Genomic DNA, 25,540 nt, shown 5'->3' on the forward strand with positions numbered 1-25,540 from the left:
TTTGTAACATCCTTAAATATTCGTCTTAGACCCCAGAAAGTATATATATTCATAATCAGCATAAAATTCTAAATCGATTTAACGATGTCTGTCTGTCTGTCTGTTGAAATCACGATACAGCCCACATTATTTGACTTAGAGCAGAGCAATTTGCATTGTGTCTATGATGGTGGGTATTGAAAATGAGATATATCGGTCCATGTTCTGGTATAGTCCCCATATAACGGTACCTCCCGTTATGATGATTTCTTTATGATGATTTATGTTTCTTTATGATGATTTATGCCACATTTTTTTACGGATTTGTCTAAAAATTGGTATTTGTAGGTCATGACGGGTCCCTGTGCGTGTGGCAAAACATTGCATGTATAGGTCCACGTTTTGGTATAGCCCCCATATAAAGGTACCTCCCGATATTCGGTAATTTGATGATTTTTGCCACATTTTTTGCACGGATTTGTCTAATAATTAGTATTTTTGGGTCATAATGGTTTACAGCTCCGGGGGCGAAACAATGCATGTATGGGCCCATGATTTGTTATAGCCCCCATATAACGGTACCTCCCGATATTCGATAATTTGATGATTTTTGCCACATTTTTTCACGGATTTATCTGAAAATTGGTATTTGTTGGTCATAATGGTTTCCAACTCCGGTGGCGAAACATTGCATGTATGGGTTCATGATTTGGTATAGCCCCCATATAACGGTACCTCTCGATATTCGGTAATTTGATGATTTTTGCCACATTTTTTTCACGGATTTGTCTGAAAATTGGTATTTGTTGGTCATAATGGGTTCCAACTCCGGTGGCGAAACATTGCATGCATGGGTTCATGATTTGATATAGCCCCCATATAACGGTACCTCCCTATATTCGGTATTTTGATGGTTTTTGCCACATTTTTTCACTGATTTGTCTAAAAATTGGAATTTGTGGGTCATAATGGGTCCTAGTTCGTGTGGCGAAACATTGTAATTATAGGTCTACGTTTCGGTGTAGCCCCCATATAACTGTACCTCCCGATATTCGGCATTTTAATGGTTTTTGCCACATTTCTTCTAATGTTTCTTTTACCCTTAGGTGGAGGGTATTAAAAGTTTGGCCCGGCCGAACTTAATGTTTTTTTACTTGTTTTCTTTTATTATTTAAAACATATACTTACTTCCCTTCTCGGTGGCATACAATGGCAAATAGACGTCATTCAAAGGGCCGGAGAGCAGTAAAAAGTTCTTTATCATTGAGGCAAATGTGCGACCCTGAAAAAAAATATTTGCTTGTTAATAAAATATTTCAAATGCTGCGAAAGAAAAACGTGACTGGACACCAAATAGATATCAGTTGATCACTAAAAAAGGACATTGGACGACAAAATGCTTGGTTATCAAATTAATTTACATTTTTTCTCAGTCAAAGTGAATGGTTGTTTTTGCTGAGATTTTTAAATTTGATACCTTTGCTGTAATAAATTAGTCACGACTTATTTCTTTACTTCTTTATTTGCTTTGACGGGTATTAGATTTCTTTGGCATTTTTAAATCTGACAATAACCTACCTAAGTGTAACATTATTTATATTTGATTTTTTTCAAAGTGCTGTTAAGTTATTATGGTGTTTTGTAAACTGTCACAGTGTTTTGGGCTCTAATGCTCAAGCATTTGCCAAGGGCGGTGGCTGCAAGGTAAAATAATGAAAGAGAAGTTCTTAGGAATATGTACTCATTATTGAGAATATGAGACATCAACACTAGCCCATTGTATTTCAGGTTAAAATTTTATTTTAGTGTCCTTTTATCGCCATTGCCAAAGATAAAGGATCCTCAATGTATAGTACATCATTTTCAATATATGGAGCTTTGAAATTTAAAACAGATAGAGGTTAACAAGTGGTTTGATAAATTCATACTGTGTGGGTATGAAAAAAACTTAAAGTTACTTAATATAATAGCGACGGCGATCCCAAACCCTATGAGACGAAATTACAAGGTTTTTTCTATGCACGAAATTAATTTCAGATAAATTGTAGAGGATTGAGCCATGTCTGCACGATTAATGTAGAAGTCATATTCATATTTTTATCAAACTTAGATCGAGTTCTGGTACCCTACCATCCCACAAATAGTTACTCTAATAAAAGGGTCTGCCTCAATTAAAACAAGTTAAAAAGCAGTAAGTTCGGCCGGGCCGAACTTTTAATACCCTCCACCATTTGCAACGAATTTGGAAATTTTCAAAAAATAAAATCCTTAAAAAATTCTGTTAAAATTTTAAAAATACCGAATATAGCCGTTATTTTGGGGTCTATACGACGTGGACATACATAGGCATTGTTTGTCATAAGCCATTACCATATTCAAATTCGAAACTTGAAATAAACGGTGAATAATGTAGGTAAAATCATCAAAATACCGAATATAGGGAGGTACCGTTATATGGGGGCTATATGAAGACCTGGACCCGCACAGACAAATTTCTGTCACAGACTGTAGTTCCCATAACGAACTTCAAATACCAATTTTAAAACAATTCCGGTGAATAATGTCGCTAAAATCATCAAAATACCGAATATAGGGAGGTACCGTTATATGGGGGCTATATGAAGACGTGGACCTGCACAGACAATTTTCTGTCTTAGGGTGTAGTATCCATTTTGAACTTCAAATACCAAATTTGAAACAATTCCCGTGAATAATGTCGCTAAAATCATCAAAATACCGAATATCGGGAGGTACCGTTATATGGGGGCTATACGAAGACGTGGACTTGCACGGATAATTTTCCGTCTTAGGGTGTAGTATCCATTTTGAACTTTCATTTTCAATTCATTCGAAAGATAGCGTGATTACAACAGACAGACAGACGGACAGACAGACGGACAGACAGACGGACATCGCTAAATCGACTTAGAATTTTACGCTGATCAAGAATATATATACTTTGTTGGGTCTGATATGAGTATTTCGAGGAGTTACAAACGGAATGACAAAGTTAATATACCCTCCATAGTATGGTGGAGGGTATAAAAATGATTTTGATTGGTTCAAATTTTCTGAATTCTAAGTGTTTTGGTAAGCTTGACCACCCGAAATGGCAAAATTATAGATATTTTTAGAGAATTTTGGTTGAAAATCAAACTTTTTGTCGTAGACAGTACAGTTTGAAATGTAGTAATAATTCTAAAAATAAAAAAATGTTTTTATACCCTCCCCAAACATAGAATGGAGGGTATATTAAGTTCGTCATTTCGTTTGTAACTCATCAAAATAAAAATTTTAGACCTGACAAGTATATCTATTCTTGATCAGCGGAAAATTCTAAGGAAGCTAAAATTTTGCACAGATCAGTTTTTTTTCTCCCGACAGGTCAAGTTCGAAGATGGATAATATCGGTACATATAGTATATATATCGTATAGCCCCATATAACGTATAGCCCCCTATATTCGGTATTTTGATAATTCAGACACATTTTTAATGGAATTGTCTGAAAATCCACACAAGGTGTTAAAAAATAGTACTTTACCACCTGGTAGAGAAATGTATATATAATTCCAGGATATCGTATAGCCCCACATTCGGTATTCGGTATTCGGTATTTTGAAGACTTTAGAGACATTTTTAATGGAATTATTTCAAATTTCGTATTTAAAATTTGTAATGAGTGCTAGAGCCTATGAAAAAACTTACTAATGCAAGTAAACTTCATTTTTTATCTTATAGCCCCCATATTACGATTTTCTTTTGAAATATCTTCAATATCCGATTGTATTTGCAAAGAAATAGTGCATCAGATAAAGGTTAGGAGTATCCTTTTCATGTATTTGTCATTTGGTCGGGAAGGGAACTTTAGAATTAAATGTATGAAAATCTTCATTAATTTTTAATCGCTAAATATTATGCGAAGGCTATTTCAGATTATAGGCTGCTGCCTTATAAACCCTAATCTCATACAAATTCCGGCTTCGATAGGACTATAATTGTGACTATTTTTACACAAATGTGTGTTTGGTCTGCAGAACCTTTGGTATTGAAAATCTGCTATATAGGTCTAGGTTTAGATCCCATACCTCCCAATATTCGGTATTTTGGTGATTACAGCAAAATTGTTTAAAATTTCGTAATGTGCACTACAGAAAACTGGCTATGCCGGTCCACGTCTTCATATTGCCCACATATAACAGTACCTCCCTATATTCTGTATTTTAATGATTTTAGCGATATTATTTACTGGAATTGTTCCTAATTTCGTATTTGCACTTCATGATGGGTACTACAGCCTGTGACAGAAAATTGCCTAGGCTGGTCTGGGTCTTAGTACAGCCCACATATAAGGGTACCTCCCTATATTCTGTATTCGGATGTTTTTGCGACATTATTCACCGGAATTGTTTCAAGTTTAGTATTTGAATATTGTAATGGCCTATGACAAAAATTGCCTATGCAGGTCCAGGTCTTCGTAAAGATTTGGTAAAGGTATTTCTGAGCTGTATTTGATATATTTAGGGCAAATTCAACATATCGGATGATAATGATGTATGGGAGCTATAGTTATATCTGAACCGATTTTAAATTTGACATACTGGTTTCTAGACTCAATTTGGCTAAGTTCCAAATTCCATTCCATTTGGGCAATATTACACGTTTGGTGCACAATAAAAGGTAAATCGGACGAAGATATATGTGGGAGCTATATCCAAATATTAACCGATCTCGATAAAATTTAGCAAGGGTGTTTCTGAGTTATATTTGATATATTTCCCCAAATATCGTTGTTACAGAGTGCATATGACGGCTGCGGAGGACAAAAATAACAAGTCGGATGAACAATATATATGGGAGCTATATCTACCGATTTCGATCAAATTTGGAATACTTATTTTCAGGTCCAATCGTATGTGCAAAATTCCATACTATTTGGGCTGATATTACAAGTTTGGTGCATAATATAAGGCAAATTGGACGAAAATATATATGGGAGCTATACCTAAATTTTGACCGGCTATCTCCAATTTCAATAGGGTTCGTCCTTGTGTCAAAGAAATTATTTGTGCAAAGTTTTATCTGAATTGAGCAATAAATGCGACCTGTACTTTGTTTACAAAAATACATGGGCAGACAGACAGACGGACGCACGGACATGCATAAATCGACTCAGAATGTGATTCTATGCGGATCATCAAAAGGAAGTATGGGTCTTTCTCGTTTACTTTTGCCTGTTACAAACAAATGCACTAAGACATAATACCCTTACCACCTTGTGGTGTAGGGTATAATAACCATTTGGTTAATATCCCCAGACAAAAAACAAGGGGAACTAATGAGGATTGGTAGCTATTTTCGAAACCATTGTATTCCTTGCCTTACCCCCTGTAAAACATTATCATTTTTAGCGCTAATAAATAAAATTGTTTTTTTTTTAACAAATGAGGTTAATTCTGGAAATTTTTGGAATAACAATATAAGTGCGGTATTTCGAAAAATATTACCTACTTTGTACCACTGTTAAGAGAGCTTTAGTCCACTTTGCATATTTGATCGTGTACCAAATACATCTGTTGGCATTTCTTTAAGCCGTGCGGTATGTTTTATGTCTGTAGTGGATTAAATAGCAATATTATTTTACATTTTTTGCTTTTTATTAAAAACATTTTGGCATTATTCCGACAACTTGTTACTAGTCATATGATGTATGTCGGTGTTATTTTACATTTTTCATTCAATTCCAAGTTCGTGATCAATTGCTGAGTCTTGTGTGCAGTTGTTTTTATAGATGTTTTCAATCGTCTGTCTGTCCGTTCGTCCGTCCGACCATTCGGTCAGTGATCGCTGTTGTGCGGACGTTTGTTTAATTTATTAAGTGTTTCTAAAAAAGTAAACATAAAAAATCATTTAAACACTCATTAAGTTCGCCGATAAGTTTATTAATGGCATGGGCGGCGGTGTTTCAATTGTTGTCTAATGAAACCATTGATGAATTATAAATATTTTTGCAAAATTTCGTTTAGAAGTTTTTTTTGTTGAAATTAAAATTTTAGAGAGTTTTTTTAGGAAACAAGAATTTAAAAGAAAGATTATTGATGAATTAAATTGGCTTTAATTTTTTAAGATCACATTAATCACCTGATATTTAATTGAGGGGAGAGGCAAAGACTACCTACTTCCGTTTTTTTCAATTTGTCCATTTTAATTGATTTAATATAAATTTAATTTTCAATTATTATTCTAATTATTTTTTTGGCAATATATACAACACTTTTTTATTATATTAATTGTTCATTGGGTATTGGGTCACATTAAAAGCCTTTAGAAAGGCAAAAAAATCAAGCTGTGCTTAGATTGAACAATCGATGTCCAATAAAATAATAAATAAATTGAAAAACAGCAAAAATTAAAAAACGGATATACGTTGAAATCTATCGACATACCTTCGCCACGGGATACAAATTCGTTTTATAATTGTTTCCAAAAGGTCACTCTATAAATAAGACAAGGTCGTCTATAAACAAGACATGCAAATGAGAATTGGTATTATTATTTGGAGTAATTGTGAAATCTTTTTGGATAAAGTATTAGTTATTTTTCCCTTCAAGTTTTAAAAATAAAATCCTGTGTTAAGATATTTTAGAGAGCCTTGTATTAATAGTCACCGATTAGGGCTATGTATTTGAATTGTTGCAATCAAAACCGGTCTGTGCTAAGATTATAAAATTAAGCAAAAAAGGGTTCCATTTATATACTTTCTAATAGGCAAAATAAAAATTTGGGAATTTTATTGAACCCTTTGGACTACTTTTAGAACTATTGGTATTGCCAATGTGTCATATCGGCACATCATGCTTAGCTTATCCACCATATAGGCACTTGCCTGAAATATTTTTTAATTTTTGGGCACAGTTTTCTTTAGTTAAAATCTGTAAAGAAAGCCTTAAAGTGGGGCGGGGCCGACTTTAGGATACCCTACACCACTTTGCTAATTTAGTAGAGCTCCACATAAAAATTAAAAGTTTTTATGGGAGAATTCAATCATACAAGCAATGATTATAATAATAATTTAAAGTTCAAAGGACTAAATATGCCGAAGCATTTGTATCTTTTCAATTCGGACTTGTATTGCCCATTTGACATATATGGGAGCTATATTCAAATCTGAACCGATCTTGATAACATTTGGCAAATATATTTCTGAGCTGTATTTGATATATTTCCCTGAGTATCATTGTTACAGAGTGCATATTACGGATGTGGGGAACAAATATGACAAATCGGATGAACAGTATATATGGGAGCTATAGCTATATCTAAACCGATCTTCACCAACATACACGCTTCTAGACTCAATTCGGTCGTATGTGCCAAATTTCATCCCATTTGGGCAAATATAAGACGTTTGGTGCACAATCAAAGTTAAATCGGACGAAGTTTTATATGGGAGCTATATCCAAATCTGAACCGATCTCGATAAAATTTAGCAAATGTATTTCTGAGCTGTATTTGATATATTTCCCCAAATATTGTTGTTACAGAGTGCATATTACGGCTGTGGAGGACAAAAATAACAAATCGGATAAACAATATATATGGGAGCTATACCTATATCTGAACCGATTTCGATCTTGGCTTACTTGTTGGATTTGGCATACTTGTTTTCAGGTCCAATCTGATCGTACGTGCAAAATTCCATAATATTCGGACTGATATTACACGTTTGGTGCACAATAAAAGAAAATCGGACGGGCGAACGGACGGAATGCATAAATCAACTCAGAATGTAATTCTATGCAGATCATCAAAAGGAACTATGGGTCTATCTCGTTTCCTTTTGCCTGTTACAAATAAATGCACGAAGACATAATACCCTGACCACCTTGTGGTGTGGGGTATAAAAATTTGAAAGAATTCCGGTGAATAATTTCGCTAAAATCATAAAATCGTTATATAGGGCTATACGAAGACATGGACCTGCATACGAAGTTTTTGGGCATAAGCTGTAGTGCCCATTACAAACTTTGAATACGAAATTTGAAAAAATTCGGATGAATGATGTCGCTAAAATCATCATAATACCGAATATCGGGAGGTACCATTATATGGGGGCTATACGTAGACCAACGTGGCCCATTTACGAACTTAACTACTATCGAAATACACATGTGTGAAAAATGTTAGCCTTCTATCAAAAGTCGTTCGTAAGATATCGTTATTGCAATAGACAGACAGGCGGAAATCGCTAAGTCGTTTTAGAATTTTACGCTGATCCAGAATATATACACTTTGTAGGGTGTATCATGAATATTTCGAGGAGTTACAAACGGAATGACAAAGTTAATATACCCTCCATAGAATGGTGGGAGGCTACCGCTGGCGAACGATCGTTTATCAATAATGCCGTGTCTTTGGTGATTGTGTCTCTAAAATGCATGAAAATATTCCGGAATATCATTGAGATATCATCATAGAATGGTGGAGGGTATAAAAATTCGTTCCTCCCCCCAAAAAAATGTTAACATTTTGAATGCCAATAACTTTCGTTGAATGTGGGATCATTGTCCTATTTCTAAGAGTTTGGAGTAGGGTTTGAAAATGAAAAGTACTAAATAGTACTATATTTGTTATTGGTCGAACGGATAGTGCTTGAAATCGGAAATTTGGTATTAGGGTCGCTGTTCATGTGTGGGTTTGATGTGGGTCCATTGTGCATTAGTTTTATTAATAACATTATCCGTAAAATTCAAAATGAGAGATTTTGAAGACTTTTTGGTGTAAAAGGTAAAAATTTTTCCTATCATTGGGATAGGTGCCAGAAGAAGTAGACCGATAATGCACCTCTCAGACTTGCCTAAGAGTGATAAAAATATCACAATGTGCGCCAGCTAGATTGACGAACGGACAAGAAAAAATCGACTCCAAATATTCAAAACTCTTCATCATTTTGTCCAAGATCATGTTATTTGACCTCGAAATGAATAATATTTTCGTTACACGTGTCTATAATGACCAGTTAAAGTAATTGACCGACAAATCAGCTGATGATTAAGTGTAAACAAGATGTGTTATATGGCAGGGCACGTGGGCAGTTTGTAAATCGTATTAGCTTAATTCTTTCATAATTAATACAAATCAGTCGCTATTCTTCAAATTAAATGATAATTTGTTTCGACAACAAAAAACCCCCGTTAAAGTGGAGTTTAGTTTGCTATGGCCAATTATATTGTTAGCATCAGGCCAATAATTTAATTTAGACATTATTAGTGTGACTTAAACTGAATTAAGTTTGGTTTTGATTCATAAGTTGGAAGTTTTTTTCGTAATTATATGTGTAAATTTATCTGTGATGGGAATAAAAAATTGTATTTCACATAACACTGGTAATTATCATAATATTAATTTTCCGGCATATTTTAAAGCCTAATATATTGAATCTGAAACGAAATATTTGGATTTTAGGTCAGTTGGACTGATATTAATTACGAATATGTTCTGTGTGAAATCCCTTATCTTTTATTTTACATTTTTTCGTGTTTTTAATTAATTATTATTATTTATTTTGTGAAGGGAGAAAATTTGCTAAGGAATTTATTCAAACGGGCTTGTGAAATGTTTATATTATAGTTGATAGCTTTGGAAGAAAGTAATTTTAATAAGCACTGTGCGACAAAACTCACTTGTTTCAATAATTACGGGGGAAATCCAGCAAATTATGAAAGTAGAGCTAAAAAAGAAGACGCGTGTATATAGAGTGGGCAAGTTCCCCCCTATCCACATTTTTGGAAATTATATTTCCTCGGAACCCTTGTTTTTAAAGTATATAGTGTCCTCGGCAATATTGCAGATTTAAATACGAAGAATATTTTGGTCGAAAAAATAAACCTCAAGTGAATCAAAGAGGAATTTATCGTTCTTTTTTAATTATGATTAAAACTCCCTTTAAACATTGCCAGACAAAATATCCTATAAAATTATTTGTCATAAAATTCTAATGTAGGCCATAGAATACGTCAAGAGTTTAGATTTTACCTTAACCTCAGGAATTCAAATACAGGGTGAGATAAAAAAAACTGCAACAAAGTCAAACGCCATAACTATTATTTTTTTTTAAATTTTATTAAATGAAAGCAAAAAATGTCGGAAATAGCATTTTAGAATAAGTTTAGATTGGTTCGAATTGGTCACCTTTGGCACGAATTAAGGCCTTCAAATGAGCAATGAAACCATAACACGCTGCCCACGGTATTTTTGCCCATTCCAGGAGAAGCGCTAACTTGAGGTGATCGACACTTTTGGGCCAACCTTGCTTTCCAAAATACTCCAGACCCATTAGTCCAACGGATTGGTATCCGGACATTTTGGTGGCAATTGTGCTCTGGAAATGAAGTGAGGAACCTTATTTTGTAACCATTCTTGGGTGGCGCGTGCTGAGTGCGATGGTGCTGAGTCCTGTTGGAATGTCCAAGGCCTGCGGCCAAAATACAGATAAAAATATTATTATGTGCAAATTTTTAACTAAATCCAACATTTATTTAATTGTGCCCCTTTGTGGGTGAGGTACCAAAAGGAGTTGGCAGATTTATATCATCTTTACAACAGATCTTGCGTTAGCAAAAATATTTGGCTGTGTGAAATTTGAAGAGAGTTGGATGCTTATCTCGCTATCTTTGAGCGTTTTGTTTTTCAAAAATCTTGAACACTATGGTAGGGGAGGGTAGGGGAGGTACCAGAAGGAATGGTCCGATCTCTATCATCTTTATAACAGATCTTGTGTTGATGAAAATATTGAGATGTACCAAGTCTAAATGGTATGAGATGTCAATTTCGCGTTTTATGAGCGCTATTGATATTCAAAATTTTGACCCTTTGTTGGAGTGACCCAGAAGGAGTGAACCTATATATTCCATCTTCATACCAGATCTTGATGATGTGTGTAATTTGAAGAGAACCGGATGCTTATTTCGTGTTTTTTGCTCGTTTAGGTTATTCAAAGCTTCAACCATTTGTGGGGAAGGTACCAGAAGAAATCCGTACCATATTTATAACATATCTTGTGATGGAAATATTGAGATGTACCAATTCTGAATGGAATCGGATGTTAATTTCGTGTTTTATTAGCTCCAAAATTTTGACCCTTTGTGGGAAGGTACCAGAATGAGTGGGCCGATATATTCCATCTTTACACCTGACCTTGAGTTAATAAAAATATAGTGATGTGTTTTATTTGAAGATAATTGGACTCTTACATCACATTTTATGAGAGTTATAATTATTCAAAATTTTGACCCTTTGTGGGGGAGGAACTAGATAGAGTGGACCGACATTGTCCATTTTCTGCAGTAAACTATTTTCTTTGAAAATTTCGACCTTTTGTGGGGGAGGTACCAGAAGGAGTTGACCCATATTGTCCATCTCTGAGTTTGATCTATATTACGACGTACCAATTTGGACCAAATCGAATACTCCTTTCGAGAGCTATCGTGCGATCCAGCCAGACAGAGAGACAGACGGACGGACATCGCTAGAAAATAAACATTTCAAATATAATTTCAATACCTGTGCACAATTTCAAACTCTTCTCCAATGGTGCCAGCTCTATTATGATCGACATAGAACTTTACCCCAATTGACATACAATATACTTAATGGAGTCGTTGAGGAATATTTTGAGAAGTACGAAAGAATCCCTTCATTTTGATGAAAGGCATAAAAAAATAATCACCAGCAGAAAATTTCGACAGATGAGAAGTACGAACAAATCCCTTCATTTTAATGGAAGGCATAAAAAATAATCATCGACAGATGAGCTTAAAGATTGATTTTTCTTAGCAAATATGACGTTGGTAATGAACAAAATCAACTAATTTCTATAGATTCGCCATACACGAAAATTTGTCAATCACTTTAATGTGTTAAGAAATGTAATTTGTCAAAAAATCTATATTTCACGTCATCATTGCATACAGAATTATAAGGCTTCTCTTTGTTCTGTTCATTTCAAATTCCAAAAAATCAAAAAAAAAAAAAAAAAAAACATTTCAATGGATTCTCTTATTGAATCAAATAAAAAACGTGTTATTAATAGACAATATGCATATACTTTTGGGTCATTGCCCACAGAGCTGTCTAGAAGTATTAACAACAAAAAATGAGAGAAAAAAGAAAAACATCTGTACTACAGTTAAATTATTCATATTCGAACACGAAAATTAAAAAAAAAAACGGAATGCAATTGATTTTTTTGTTTGTCGTCGCGAGAGTGTCTCTCAGACAGACAATGAAGTGAATTTTTAGTAAAATGTTGCGTGCTAACACCCAATTGTACAAAATTTTAATTTCCTTGACATTTTTCAAAGAAAGTCTTATCGACAAGTGGTGGTTTTTTTTCAGAATCTTAAAACATGAAATATAAATTTTACATGGTTTTGAAATTTAATTTGAATTTGGGGTTTTTGGGAAAGATTTTAAAGAGGAATGCTTAATCAATATGTAATGTTCTTGTACTGTAATTTTATTTTCTATATTTGAAAATTTAATAAACCAATTTTAGTATTGATTACCATATAATATTTATATTTGTGTGGGACCATATCGTGGGAAAAATTCTATTTATTTTTATATTTTGAATACTATAAAAAAGCATATTAATCTTTCTCATATATAAATGTGTATGTGCTTCAAAAACAAAAAAATAAGTGTATTTAAAAAAAATAATAATAAGTGTTGTCAGGTGTTCCACCCACCAAGTCGTTATCTAGTATAGATCGTATCTGCTATACAGATTGAATAAATGGTTTTATGGTGTAATAATGGAATAATTTGGTTATAAAAGTTGTTGATAAAACGTTTGATAACGCAAAGTATTCGAAACTTAGGCAGTTGTTCTAATCGACTAAACAAATACATATATACATATCGTTATTCTAAAATTAAAAGTTGTTTTGCTTTCAAATCACTTACTATCAATTTTTTTTACAAAATTTTCAGATTTTCAATGTTTTATAGGTTATTGAAGTTTTTTCCTTTTTCGTAAAGAATAATAAGAAAATGTTTATATAAATATTTTGTTTCTTGTTTGTTAGTGGAGAACGATGGTAATGTTTACCAGAGGGTAAGGCAGGGAATACCTAAATTTCGGAAAGAACCACTAATCCTCATCAGTTGAGATATAGCTATCACTCCCATATATATGTTTCACCCCTTTTGGTGTTTCAGTCCTCACATTCGTAATATGCATTCGACAACAATGATATTTGGTGCCAGATATCTTATAGAGCTCGGAAATACATCTGCCAAATTTTATCGAGAACGACTTAGATAGACTTATAGCTCCCATATACATCCTTAATCCTATTTCAGGTTGAAGGACATACTATTCAAAAGATGTGTATTTTATAGGATGTCCTGGAAAAAATTGAGTGTTTTTAAAGATTTGTTTGAAGGTCTTCGGACCCAAAAGCGTGAATTTTGATAGACCTCCTGCAAAAAATATTGAATCCTTATGAAAAAAACATTTTTAGAGATAGAAATTTTTAAAGACAATTGCTGAATTTTCGAAAGATGTCAGTAACTGTTTTTAACGTCCTTCCTGATGTAAAATTTTAGATTTTTAAGAAAAAAAATTTTTTTGAAGTAACTTTCGGTCAATAATTCAAAGAAAATTGTTTGAGGGAGCTTTAGAAAATTGTGGAATTGAAAAAATGAAGGACCTTTTTAAGGTACACATCATGGTACCAAAAAAAAAAAAAACAGTAAGGAAAGCTCAAAAGTGGGGCGGGGCCGACTATATGATACCACTATGCATATTTAGTGGAGCTTTCGTAAAAGAGAGGTTTATATTGGGCATTTCTGAGCTCTATGAGATATCTGGTACAAAATATGATTATGGTAGAGTGCATGTTCCGAAAGTTGGAGATTTAAACACCGAATCGGATGAAACATATATATGGGAGCTATAGCTATATCTGAAGCGATTTTCATCAAATTTTAAGTATTAACTTCTTGAATGAATTCGCTTGGAAATACAACATTTCACTCACTTTGGGCTGAAATTAGCCATTTGGTGCACAAGAAACCTAAAATCGGACGAAGATATATAGGGGTGCTATATCCAAATCTGAACCGATCTTGATAAAATTTGAATTTGCTGGGCTGAATCTAATATCTGGTACTAAATATCATTTTTGTGTGAATGAGAGGGACATAAATACCAAATCGGATGAAACATATGTATGGGAGCTATAGCTATATCTGAAACGATTTCCACCAAAATTGAAGCACATGCTTGTAGGCTGAATTCGGTCGGATGTACCAAAATTCACACCATTTGGACCGATATTAGCCATTTAGTGCACAAGAAACCTAAAATCGGATGAAGATTTATATATATGGGGTCAGTAGGGTTCGTCCTTGAGCCAGACAAATGTTATTTAGAAAATTTCATCTCAATCGAATTATAAATGCGACCTGCAAACAAAATACCAATGGACAGACAGACAGACGGTCGGATGGACAGACGGACGGACTGGCATAAATCTACTTAAAATGTTATTCTATTTTGATCAACAAAAGGAACTATGGGTCTATCTCGTTTCCTTTTCCATGTTACAAACAAATGCACAAAGTCATAATACCCTTACCACTACGTGGTGTAGGGTATAATTATGAATATATTTATATTTTTTTTGAGTTTTTTGCAAATATTCACATTTTCGATGTATATCGTGTATATTTTAAACCCTCAGTCGTATTTTATACGGTCAACACGTGCCTAGTCGAAACAACAGTATTAGACCCTAATTCTCTTCGGACCAAATTCGTTTCAGGAAATTTGGAGTCGATCTGTCGATGTCTGTCCGTCTTTCTGCCTGTCCGTCTGGCGTCTCGATTTGGTTCAAACTTGGTACATCGTAATATTATTGTCAAACTTACATCGAGTTCGGAGTTGTGCAAAATCGGTCCACTCCTTCTGGTACCTCACCCACAAAAGGTCGAAATTTTCAAAAAAAAAAAAAAAAATAATAAACTGCACAGAAAGAGACCGAATAATCCTAATCTTAATATTTGCATCAATGCTAGTTCTGATGTTAAGATGGAATAAATCGGCCCACTCCATCAAGTACAAAGGGTCAAAATTGTGAATAATTATAACTCTTATAAAATCTGATGTTAGAATCCGATTGTGTTTAAATTACCCACATCTGAATATTCTTATTAACCCAAGGTCTGGGGTGTAGATGAAATATATCGGTCCATTCCTTCTGGTACTTCCCCCACAAAGGGTCAAAGTTTTGAATATAAAATCCGATATAGGCATCCGGTTCTCTTCATATTTCACACATCCCATAATTTCCACAAACACAAGATCTGCTGTGAAGATGGGATATATCAGTCAACTCCTTCTTGTACCTCCTCACAAAGGGTCAGAATTTTGAATGTCCATGAAGTTTATAAAACGCGAAATTAATATCCGATTCCTTTCAGACGTGGTACATCTCAATATTTCCATCAATACAAGATCTGTTATAGAGAGGGTACACGTCGGGCCATTCCTTCTGGTACCTCCAGCAGAAAGAGGCAACGTTTTGAATAACCAAAACGATTATAAAATCCATATTTCATTTCATATTTCACACAAACCCAATTATTTCTACTAACATAAAATCTGCTGTGAAGATGCGATATATCGGTCTACTACTTCTGGTACATTTCGACAAAGAGTCAGCATTTTGAATGTCCATGAAGCCGTTAGGTTCGATACGAAATGGACAATATTGGCCCATTCCTTCGAAACCTTCTCCATAGAGGGTCAACAATTTGAATTTCATATCTGAAGCCAAAATATATTTAAATAATCGATCATTGGCTGAGGGTATACATCTGTCGGCAAAACCGACTTATTCTTTTTCATTTGTTGTTTTTAACATTACCCAATATTATTGCACATGAGAAACGAATTAAATTAAAGTCCTTTTCACCATTGAATTGTTTAACTTTCAATATATATACATCTTATTTTTAAAATTACACCTCAAATATTCGAATTATAGATCTTGATTTAAGAAAAATTCCTTGGGGTCTTTCATAGCAGACAAATTGAATTTATCTACCACTTCTTCTTCGTTCAAATAGTGCCTATGAAACTTACCATATCGAAACCCACATCATAGTGGGTGCCACGGGTATACAGGATGGGGATAGCCTGGCGACGAGGAATATTTTTAGCGGTCATTTTCGTTGGCTTGGTAACGTTAACGTGTGCGATTAAATAAATGGAGACAATAACAGTTATTTAACGCCAAGATATTGAATTAAGTCAACAGAGCGTCTTATCACGATTTCAGTGCTCTCAATTTTCAAGAATATGAGACGTTAATCTGAAATGTTTACACTGATATTTTTTATTATTATTGCAAATAACACTTGATTGTGAATTCAGTGCACACACTTTAACGTATTATCGTTTTGAATTATTATAAAAAAAACAAACAACAATAATAATAAATTGATATCTCCAATGTGTTTATATTTTATTTATTTATTTTATTTTTTTGGTTTCACAATCACATTTGCTGTAGTGGGTGATTTGATTTGAAAAAAATTTTAATAATTTAAAATTTCTTTTTTCTTTTTTGAGGATTCCGTTTTCCGTTTGAAAATTTTCTATTGTTCCGTAGCGCTTAACAGTAATTCTCAAACTAATTGCTTATGAATTCGTGGCCAGCTATGTAACTTCGCTTTTATTTGTTTATTGTTGGGTGGATGAACGGATGAATGAATGGTTGGTTGTTCGTTTGGTTGACTGTTGGTTAGATGTCGATTGGTTGGTCGGTCGGTTGACTCTCTCACCATGTTTTGTTTTCGGTTTCGTTTGCAACAACAACATCAGCTAAGGTGTTATCACATTTTACTGTCTCTGGCCGCCGACCACCATCAATCCTCCGAATCTAATAAAACGACGACGACAACGACGACCAGAGTGATGACTTTTGTCGGCTTTAGGTGCCGTCATTGTGTTGATGTTTTTGCTGTTTTTGGCGCTTAGGCTATTATGCGTTAGCATGCCGTTCTCGTAAAATCACCAATATTTACAAATAAAATTCTCCATTAGCTTTTCATTCTTGCTAGAACGTTAAATCTCTTATACTGGCAACCTGTACAGTGTTGAGCATAAGTGAGAAGCGAAAAAGGCTTAGATATATTTGATGGTCGTAAAATAGATTAGATTTAAGCACAAGTTCTTCAATTTGCTTTAAGCTAGGCCTTTGGGATTTCCCTTGTAGAAGATTTACTAGAGGAAGTGGGTCAAAAATGTGGACCATTTTATGGGGGAATACTGTGTTCCAACATTGTCCTCCTGACCTAAGTCTCAGTTATATATTACCATAGACCACATTTGGACGTTATCGGTTATCAGACTCCCTTTGTATGACACATATGAGCCAATATTGTCCATTTCGCTCCTGTCCTAAGCTATTACGATGCACAGACTTCGAACAATATCGGGTACTGCCTACATTGAATATGAGATTTTTTTGGAACACTGAAACTATTGTGGAGGATGAGGAGGTATCGTTATCACAAATGATCTAATATAGGAGAAAAAAACAGTCAGGAAAAGTCAAAAATCTGTCGGGCCGAGAACATGATGCCCTACACCACTACTCTCATTTAGTGCAGCTACCCGTTACATATACACGCTTATATTGAGAATTTATGTGAAGTAGATCATTTCAACTATGAACCTTTTCTTTTCCTGCTGCGAATCGGGGCTTTACAGTAGTTATAATTTGGAATGGGAAAAACTAATATATTGGAGGTATATCCTATTCCGAATCGAATTCCAGCAAATTTGACGGAGGTATTTGTACCTCTCGTACTAAATAACATTCCTACAAAGTACATGATAGGACTTCGATAGGGATTATATTAAAAAATATTTATTGGAGCAAAAGATATATCGGACTGAGTTTCACCAAATGGAAAAATTCGGTTGAATATGAAAAAATCTATCCAAAATGGCCTGATATTACATTTATGGTGGACAATAACCGTAAAATCGGATGAAGATATATATCGAAGATATATAAAAATCTTAGCCGATAGACCCATAGTTACTTTTGAGAATCTTCACTTTCTGAGTCGATTCATGCATGTCAGTCCGTCTACCGTCCGTCTGTCCATGTATTCTAGTAAACAAAATGCAGCAACAATATTTGTTTGGTCCAAGGACGAATCCCATTGGAATTGGTTATAATCGGTTCAGATTTAGATGTAACTCCCATATCTCTTAAACTGATTTCGGATTAATTGTGCACCAAATAGCCAATATCATTCTAAATAACCTGAATTTTGTCACATCCGACGGAATGCAGTCTAGAAGCGAGTGCATCAAATGTGGTAAAAATCGGCATAGATATAGCTATAGCTCCCATATATATGTTTTATCCGATTTGGTGCTTAAGTCCCTCACATTCGTAATATTTATTCGACAACAATGATATTTGGTACCAGCTAAAAGATACAGCCAAGAAATATCTCTGCCAAATTTTATGAAGATCGGTTCAGATTTGGACATAGCTTCCAAATAACCTAAAATTTTGGAAAACAACAAGTGGCTATCGTTAGAGTACTCCAGCATTTAAATGTGAATAAATCTTTTGTGTCTCGTACCATCTCTCATTACCGTGATACTGGTAGCGGAGCGCGACGTCAAGGAAGTGGACGGAAGAAAACAGCAACATCAGCTTGATCGAAAACCGGGTCGCAGTGGCCGAAATGGCTCCTGAGTTGAATATATCGCAATATTCCATTCGGCAAATATTGAAAAATGAGCTCGGGATAAAGCCATTGAAATTCTAAAAAGTGCAAGAACTTAAACCACGGCAAAAAGAAAATTGACACAAAAGAGCTAAAGAATTGTTTCGCTTGGCCGAAAGTGGTGAACTGCCGAATTTCGTTTTCTCCGATGGGAAAACATTCGTTGTCCAGCTTTTTGTAAACAAACAAAAAGATCGCGTTTACTTGCCAAAGAGGTCAGCTGAAAATGTATACCTTCGGTTGGCCACCAGAACTCAAGCAGCGGCCATGGTGATGGTATGGACCGTCATCACAGCTGATGGTCGCCCTCCGCTGTTATTGGCCGACCGTGGCATCAGAATAAATGCCGAATATTATCGCGAAAACATTCTGGAGGGCTGCAGAACTTGGACATTCCAACAGCACTCCGCACAATCACACTCAGCACGCGCCACCCAAGAATGCTTACAAAATGAGGTTCCTCGCTTCATCCGAATACCAATCCGTTGGCATTAAAAAATACCAAACTGTCGATCACCTCAAGCAAGAGCTTTGCCGGAAATGGTTTCATTGGCCGTCTGAAGGCCATAATTCGTGCCAAATGTGACCAATTCGAACAAATCTAAACTTATTCTATAATTTGATGATATTTCCGACATTTTTTGTTTTTATTCAATAAAATTTACAAAATTATTAAAATGATGGCATTTGACTTTGTTGCACTATATTATCTCACCCTGTATATATTCCATTTTTAATATCAAAAGTCATCATTTAGTATTTTGATCCACTGAGATATTATATATCGCCCACAAAGGTTCCAAAATTTTAATAATTGTAGCAAATAAATTTGTCATTTATTTCCAAAATATTTCTACTCAAAATATAGTGTCATATTGGGATCTATACTCTTCTTTAAAACTTTGAAAATCCTGATTCTCAAATAAGTCCGTGGAAGTACACGTTCAGATCAAAACTACAGTAATCGTTATAAAGCTCAGATATTTTAAAAAAGGTCAGAACTCCCAAAATGGAATATGAACCCCGATTTGGTCAAACTTAGGTTACCAGAAGGTCGACTTTACTCCTAACTCTGAGTGTATAAAGACAAGGAAGAAGTAGTGGTATATCGTTTACCTTTATGGGTACTGGTTATTATACGTTCTAGATGTTTGATTGTGTTTCAATACAGAATTTTTGCTTTTCCAAGTTTGCATGCCTCTTTCCTTACTTTTTGCACCTCTGATTTCAACTTGAACATTGTCAGGCCAGTGGTAATGCTGACAGCTTATTTCTGTGATTTGCCTAAAGTTCAAGGCTTATGCGGAACTACTAAACAAACTTGTGTTCTAGAAGGCCCCCAATTCTCCAGGTAACTTTTGATCTTCAATATTTTTAGGGGTTATAAGGCAAAGAGATTGAAGGAAATGAAAGGAATTTCTGTTTGGGGATTAAATCAAAAAAATGTTCCAATTATTGAAAACAAATAAAATATTAATTAAATTCGAGTAAATAATTAAAAATGAGGAACAAATAATTTGCTAAAATGCTAATTGTATTGTGGTTTAGGTCATGTACCCCATTAAATTGTATTGAATAAGTAGATTTTGTGCCTATCCCCATAGCACGCTAAGTGTATTGAACTTAGCTTAACGATTTTATTCTAATTCTACAATTGATAATTCCGATTGAAAAATAAAATAAAAATATATGAATAAAACAAAATATCATTGTATTTGTTTGAGTTATTACTTTTTTACTGATTCCGTAAGGTTATTTAATTTTTTCATCGTTTGTTTTTATTTATTTTCAGAAAAGTACATGATTTTTGGTAAGGTAAGTAGTACACAGAATTTATTTAAATGTTTAGAGAGATAATTTTTTTTTTTGTAACTTTAAAACCAGATATTAAAATATGGCAACCAAATCGTTAAATGCTTTTAAGTAACCGATTAATATTATAAGGTTTAATACATTTTTGGTTTGTAAATCGCTGGAATTTGTTTTTTTTTTATTCTATTTTGGTGTAATAAGTAATATTTTCTAATTGAATATACTTTCATTGAATGTCATACTCTTGCATAGAAATCAATAAATTAAGGATGTTATGGTAATTTTTAAGCCGTTTCAAGTGTTACATACAAAACAAGAGGTAAAATTGAACGAAGTGTTCCTCATACCCTATACTACATATTGGTAAGGTATTACGTCTTTGTGAATTTGTTTGTAACATGGGAGATGTGAGATGGACCCATAGTTCCTTTTGATGATCTGTATAGTCGTCATTCTGAGTCGATTTATGCATGTCCGTCTGACCATGTACATGTACCATTTTTTTGTAAACAAAGTATCCCGATGACATTTTGCACAAGTCGTATATTTGACCCAAGGACGAAACCTCGGTCAAAAATTAGATATAGCTCCGATATATATCGCAGATCGACTCAGATATACCCATGGCTCCCATATATATTGTTCATCCTTTTTGTTATTTTTGTCTTCCGCACTCTGCAAAAACGATATTCGTGGAAGAATATCAGAAATGTCTTTGCCAAATATTATCGAGATCGATTTAGATTTGGATATAGCTCCCTTATATATATATATATATATATATATAAGTTAATGTTAGAAGTTAAAGTTTATTTCACACTGCTATGGTGTTTCTTTATTTTGTTACTAACATTTATGTTGCGGTGCTATGCACCTCTCTTGTTGGATTTACAATTATGAATTACTTCAACTTAAAACTAATATTATACTGCAGCCTGGTCGTGCTCGTTATTACGCTGAGTCATCACTTGCGGTGCGCTGGTATTAGTGCGCGTGTTTGTGGCGGATGACTGCCCTGGTGTCATATTCCTGTTGATTTGTCGGACTGCTTGCGCAGCATAATGATGGGAATGTTTACTAGTTGGTTTGCATATTTAGTTTGATGTTTATTAGGGTGAGCCGTTAACTCCTCCCTCTCGAATTATCAAGCGTCTCGATTGATGTGTTTAGAAATATGGCAGATTATAAAGACTGCCGCGTTGATTCAAGTTAATATTGTGGTTTGCTAGTTGTTTTGTTTTGATAACAGATTCTGTTGTGCCGGCTGCCAATTGGCTTTCTGACACAGTCATTTCTATTCGAGGTCTAGACATTCCTTCATGTGGGGTCATTTTTATAATTTTCATACTAGTTTTGCGCCTTTGCCTCATTTTTACTGCCATCAGGAGGATGACCAATGCTAATATGAGACTGATGTTAAAACATAAACTGGTCTTGAATTCAGTATTTAGACGCTCGATTCTTTTATTACTTTTCACGTGCAACGTTTTTAGTAGTTGTAGAGATAGTATTTCTTCGGTGTAGTTGTTTCTAGCTGAGTGTTTTAGTAGCGCAGGCAACGGTTTGGAGTAAGCAGCTTCTTCGACGGTGAAATTTTTGTTGCCTATCCTAATTGTAGAATTACTAAATCTTATTAAATAAGTTCCTGTTACATTTTTTTCGTTTCCATTTATGACAATATTTTCTTTTATGTTATTTATCAAAATTAATCCAGGTTCTATTTCCTCTAAATTATTAATGTGATCTGCATTTACTATTGAACAATTATGTGGGCTATTAGTTACTAATTTAGGAATACAAGTATTGTTTGTTATATTGGCTACATTAGATTCTAGACATAATTCAATACCATTTATTTTTTGACAAGGACTTTTAATTCCAAATGTTGCTCTTTCACATTTTACAATTTTCTTATAATCAAGATTTAAAACAGTATTTTGATTTTTTACAGGTCTTATGGTTATGACATTACAAATTTCTTTTACAGTTTTGGGAATGCTTATAATGTAAATTATATTAGTACTATTGTTTACAATTTTTATTCGTGCGAAATTTAAAGCTTGTTCAATGTTTTGAAACGGGATTTCATCTTGATTAAATATTTCTTCTATTTTTCTAATTTCTATTTCCGATAAAATAAATGTGTTTACAATGTTGGATTTTGTTAAATGAATGGCCGAATTAATATTCGTTATTTCCTCCTTTAAAATTTCAACTTTGTACTTTGCCTGCAATATGAGGGTATTACGGAAGTCCTCACTAGTCTTTAAAATTTTTGAAATACTATTTGTCGCATTCGTTATCTCCTGCATTCTTTCTATTAGATCTCTGTTGATTATTAACTGGTTATTGCTGTTGTCTGTTAACTCATTGATTTTGTTTTTCAAAAGCATAAGGTCATCATGGTCTGGACTACCTGCCAGCCATTTCCACGCCGTTCCAATCTCATCAAGAGATCTTTTAGATCTCTCTTCAGGCATTAGCCGATTTATAAGGTGAGATAGGGTAGTGATGTCATTATGTAGGAAGGGGAGTAGTGGGTGGTTGTCTGGAATTCCTTTGGCCAAGTCGTCCTTGATCCTCTCTAGAGTGTCATGATATTCCTTGATGTTAATAACATGCAAAATTTTGAATGTCCCTGTTTGTATTTTTCCTATTCCACTCTCTATAAGAACCACTTCTGATTGAGAGTAGTCCAATATTTCTGTGACCCCTAGGCAACCTGTAATTAAGAACTGGAAACCCGGTAAATAAGTAAGTCAGTTTCTGATATGACTCTTATGGACTATTCTCCCTGATTGAGTCAGGACAGTTGAGTGCCTATTCTCCTTTACAACTTCTTCTTTGAAACGTTTAGATAATTTGGTTCCTAATCTCTTGTTCTGTTTGACAAATATTTTCTGACCTTCTTGATATTCTTTTGGTTCTTCCCTAACACGATTATGATTTGCCAAATCATTTTCCTGTTTCCTCAAGAGTCTTTCGTAGTTGTTAAGGCGAGTCCTTTCGTAGTCCTCTGGTCCAAAGGTCGTCGGTCGTCCAAAAAATAGATCTACGGGTTTCTTTCCAATTGACGAATGTATTGTGTGATTGTACTTGTTAACGCTATCTTGCAATAGCTCCTCAAAAGAGTAATCGGGTCGCTCACACTTACTGCAACGCATAATTTCCGATAAGGTCGAATGGAATCTCTCTATTTGCCCATTAACCTCGCTCTTATAAGGCGGTGCCGTAAAAATTTCCATGCCAAGTTCGTCTTCCAACATAAACCGAATGGTCTGAGAATTGAAAGATCGCTCGTTATCAAATACAATTGACTTCGGGACCCCAAAGTAGAAAATTATTTCTCTCAATGGTTTCCTAATGTCTTCAATGCCTTTGCCATTTATCATTCTGGTTACTGCGAATTTTGTAAATTTGTCTATTGCGGTTAAAACTCGAAACTTGTCTGTAGAGAAGATATCTATGTGGATTGTATGCCCAGGATAAGTTGGCATAGGTGTCTTATTAAGTTTGGGAGCGTTCGGATGTCGCTCATACTTATTTTCTTTACATACTTTACAGATATTGATCACATTCTTTATTTTCCTAGTCATGGAAGGGAAGTAATAGCTCTCTAAAATTTGTCTCCTATTCTCGGCATTATTCCTATGTGCTCTGTTGTGAGTCTCAATAATGATTTGTTTTTGTCTCTCCTCATCAGTAACATCTTCAACCATTGTTCGAGCGAATCGTACTTTAATGTTTCTGAAGTGATGAGGGTACAGTGCTTGAATCATAAGCATAACTGGCTCTGAGGTCTTGATGCCGTTGACTACTGTAGGATTTAGGTATCTCTTTAATATGACTTTTAGATCTGATTCCGCTAGACTGGTTTCTTTAATGATATGTCTATGGTAGGAGGGAAATACAATGTTAAATTCATATGAGGAAGCTGATGATTCCTCAATAATGATCTGATTTTTGAAGGTATTTATTGGCACCTCAGCGGAAGGAATTAGGTCTTCCGATGAGTCCTCGGCACTGTGAACCGTGGGCGTTAGGGAGTTAACATCTGTCACTGGTGGTCTCGATAGCGTGTCCGCGACTACATTCGTGCTACCTGGTTTATAAATTAACTCGTAATTATATTCTTCTAACTGTGCCTTCCACTTCTTCATCTTCACATTTGTGTTCTTGTTGCTTAGCGCAAATGTCAAAGGTTGATGGTCGGTAAATATCTTTATGCTTCTTGCTCCATACAAGTAACAATTCAATTCCTTTAAAGCCCAAATTATCGCCAGCATTTCTTTCTCATTTGTCGCATATTCCTCTTCTGCCCTACTGAGAGTTCTAGAAAGGTATGTGATAGGTCTATTGCCTTGAGATAAAACTGCTCCTAAAGCGTATTTCGAGGCGTCAGTAGTGAGTTCAAAGGGCTTATCAAAGTCGGGATAGTTCAAAACGACTTCCTCCGATACCAAACAGTTCTTGAGCTGTTTGAAACTTTCAATCTGTTCGGAATTCAAATTGACACTGATTTTTTTTGACTGGTTTCTCGGGGTTTTCCCTATATCGCCTCTCATCATGGAAGTTAATGGTTTGGCTATTTGAGCATAGCCCCTTATGAATCTCCGATAATGTCCGGTCAAACCCAGGAACGATCGCAAGTCATGAACTGTTCTAGGTTGAGGGAAATTAACTATGGCCTTAAGTCTGTCTGGGTTTGCAGAAAAACCTCCTTCCTTTACATTGAACCCTAAGAAGTCAATTTCTTCCTTTAAGAATTCACTCTTGTCCAAATGAACTTTCAGATTAGAGTCTTCCAAAGTGCGGAATATTATCCTCAAATTTTCAATGTGTTCCTTTCTAGTCCTACCAAATATCAAAATGTCATCAATGTAGACGTAGCACCGTTTCCCTATATGCTCTCTAAGAATATCATC

The 25,540-nt window shown here is 34.6% G+C and overlaps 1 protein-coding gene across 1 annotated transcript in view; it reads right to left on the reverse strand.

The window, feature by feature from the left end:
- The window catches only part of LOC101890586 (beta-alanyl-dopamine/carcinine hydrolase), a 33,905-nt gene extending 17,087 nt beyond the window's left edge, over positions 1-16,818 (reverse strand). The window contains exons 1-2 of the mRNA XM_005179918.4: positions 16,132-16,818; positions 1,168-1,261 (exon numbers count right to left, since the gene is read on the reverse strand). Coding sequence (XP_005179975.1) covers positions 1,168-1,261; positions 16,132-16,215 — 178 coding nt within the window. The 5' untranslated portion in view covers positions 16,216-16,818. The remainder of the gene's footprint in view (positions 1-1,167; positions 1,262-16,131) is intronic.
- Between the last annotated feature and the right edge of the window lie 8,722 nt (positions 16,819-25,540).

Source organism: Musca domestica, unplaced genomic scaffold, assembly GCF_030504385.1.
Source record: "Musca domestica strain aabys unplaced genomic scaffold, Musca_domestica.polishedcontigs.V.1.1 2, whole genome shotgun sequence".
NCBI classification, from domain to species: domain Eukaryota; kingdom Metazoa; phylum Arthropoda; class Insecta; order Diptera; family Muscidae; genus Musca; species Musca domestica.